The 1,771-nt window shown below is 35.4% G+C and overlaps 1 protein-coding gene across 1 annotated transcript; it reads right to left on the minus strand.

Annotated features, from left to right (window-relative positions):
- Window positions 1–14: 14 nt before the first annotated feature.
- LOC125851446 (cytochrome P450 72A225-like) lies at window positions 15–1,089 on the minus strand (the record flags this gene model as incomplete). Its single annotated transcript, XM_049531239.1, has 2 exons — window positions 970–1,089; window positions 15–406 (listed from the first exon to the last, which is right to left on the minus strand). Coding segments are annotated over exons 1-2 (512 nt in total), but the record flags the coding sequence as incomplete, so codon positions are not given.
- Between the last annotated feature and the right edge of the window lie 682 nt (window positions 1,090–1,771).

Consider the following 1,771-nt stretch of genomic DNA (forward strand, 5'->3'; position numbering starts at 1 on the left):
CTTGTGCTCCATACTGAGCTTGGAGTGTCACCACAAGATAAGGAGCATGTACATAAGATGGAGAAATGTCAAATGTAAAATGTTGTAAAAACATGGCAAGCGCCATTTTAGCTTCTAACATAGCAAAGTTTTGTCCAATGCAAACTCGAGGACCAAATCCAAATGGGAAATAACCAAATTTTCCATTTGTTGAACTTGCAACACCTTCACTAAATCTTTCTGGGTTGAATTCATTTGCGTTATTTCCCCATATTTCTTGGTCACGATGAACGAAAAGTGTAGGTATATTGACTTGAACTCCACAAGGTAAAGTTATATTTCCCAATTTGGTTGTTTCTCCAAGGACTCTTGCAAACATAACTCCTGGTGGATATAGCCTAAGAGTCTCAAGAAGAATCATATTGACCTGTGAAAAAAAGAGATCATGTCAAAATAAGTGGATTGAGTTACATATATTGGACGGGTTAAAGTAAATTGAATGTGCTATAACCCGTCCAATATTTGAGTGGTTAAGGTGAATTTGTCTATGAATTATAACACAACCAACCTAACTCGGAAGAAATAGTGCTAATTGACCACTTCTCGATGATCCTATTTGAAAAATAACGATTTTTGAAATTTGAAACTTTACAAAAATAACAAATTTTCAATTACATGTCTAAAAAGTGTATTTGTGAATTTTATTCCCCCCCCCCACCCACCCACCCCACCCCCCAACACACTCAAAACCAAAGCTTTTGTATGAACTAATTATTATTTTTTTGGGGGGCGGGGGGAAGGGGGGATGGGATTGGGATTCAGAGCGCCTTAACCAACTAAGCGACCCTCACATCCCATATGAACTATCTTGAGTTATGCTCAAAAAATGGAATGTAGATTAAGTTCAACCCGCCCAAGTCTAGGTGAGTTGAGTGAATTATATGATTATGGGCTTAATTTGACACCAAAATTTAATAGAGGGAAACTTACAATTTTTAATCGCGATAAATCATCAAAGTCGGGTTTTTGGCCACCAAAAACTTGTAAAGTCTCTTGTCTAGCACGTTCTTGCCAGTCCAAATGCTTAGACAATAAAATTATTGCCCACATTATCAGAACTGAAGTAGATTCATGCCCAGCAAAATAAAAAAACTCACATTCTTCAATGACTTCCTCTATACTCAGTGGCGGATCTATGCAGACGTGTGGGGGTGCCACGCCACCCCCGAACTTCGACGGAAACTCTTATATGCATAGGCATATATATATATAATATTTATATAAATATAAAGCGTGCCACCCACAGAACAAAACTATCTTGTGGTGCCATGGTAGGAGGGCAACTTTAGAAGGCTGATGTTGCGGGTTCGAATCCCATTTGTACCTATTTTTTTGAGAAATTTGCTGCTGGCACAATTTTTTTTTTTCTTTTTATAATTGTTATTGACTTAAATTAAATTAATTACATTATTATTCCTTTGACTTTTCTTTTATTTGATTAAATACTCAATAAAAGTGTAATATCTTATTATTTATATTTTATTAATTGATTTATGATATATATCGAAAAGACAAATAATTTAATCAAATATAAAATTAATTTAATCGATAAGTCTATTTGGCACCCACGGACTCTAAATCCTGGATCCGCCACTGTCTATGCTCATCCCCAAATTCTTGTTTACACCTTCTTTAATTTGCCTAGAATTCGATTCTAATAATACTCCAAGTAAATCATCGTAACTAATACCAGCATTTTCTCGTTCCATTGCCTTCAACCTTTTAGTAATAA

This window comes from Solanum stenotomum, unplaced genomic scaffold (genome assembly GCF_019186545.1).
Source record: "Solanum stenotomum isolate F172 unplaced genomic scaffold, ASM1918654v1 scaffold25946, whole genome shotgun sequence".
NCBI lineage: Eukaryota > Viridiplantae > Streptophyta > Magnoliopsida > Solanales > Solanaceae > Solanum > Solanum stenotomum.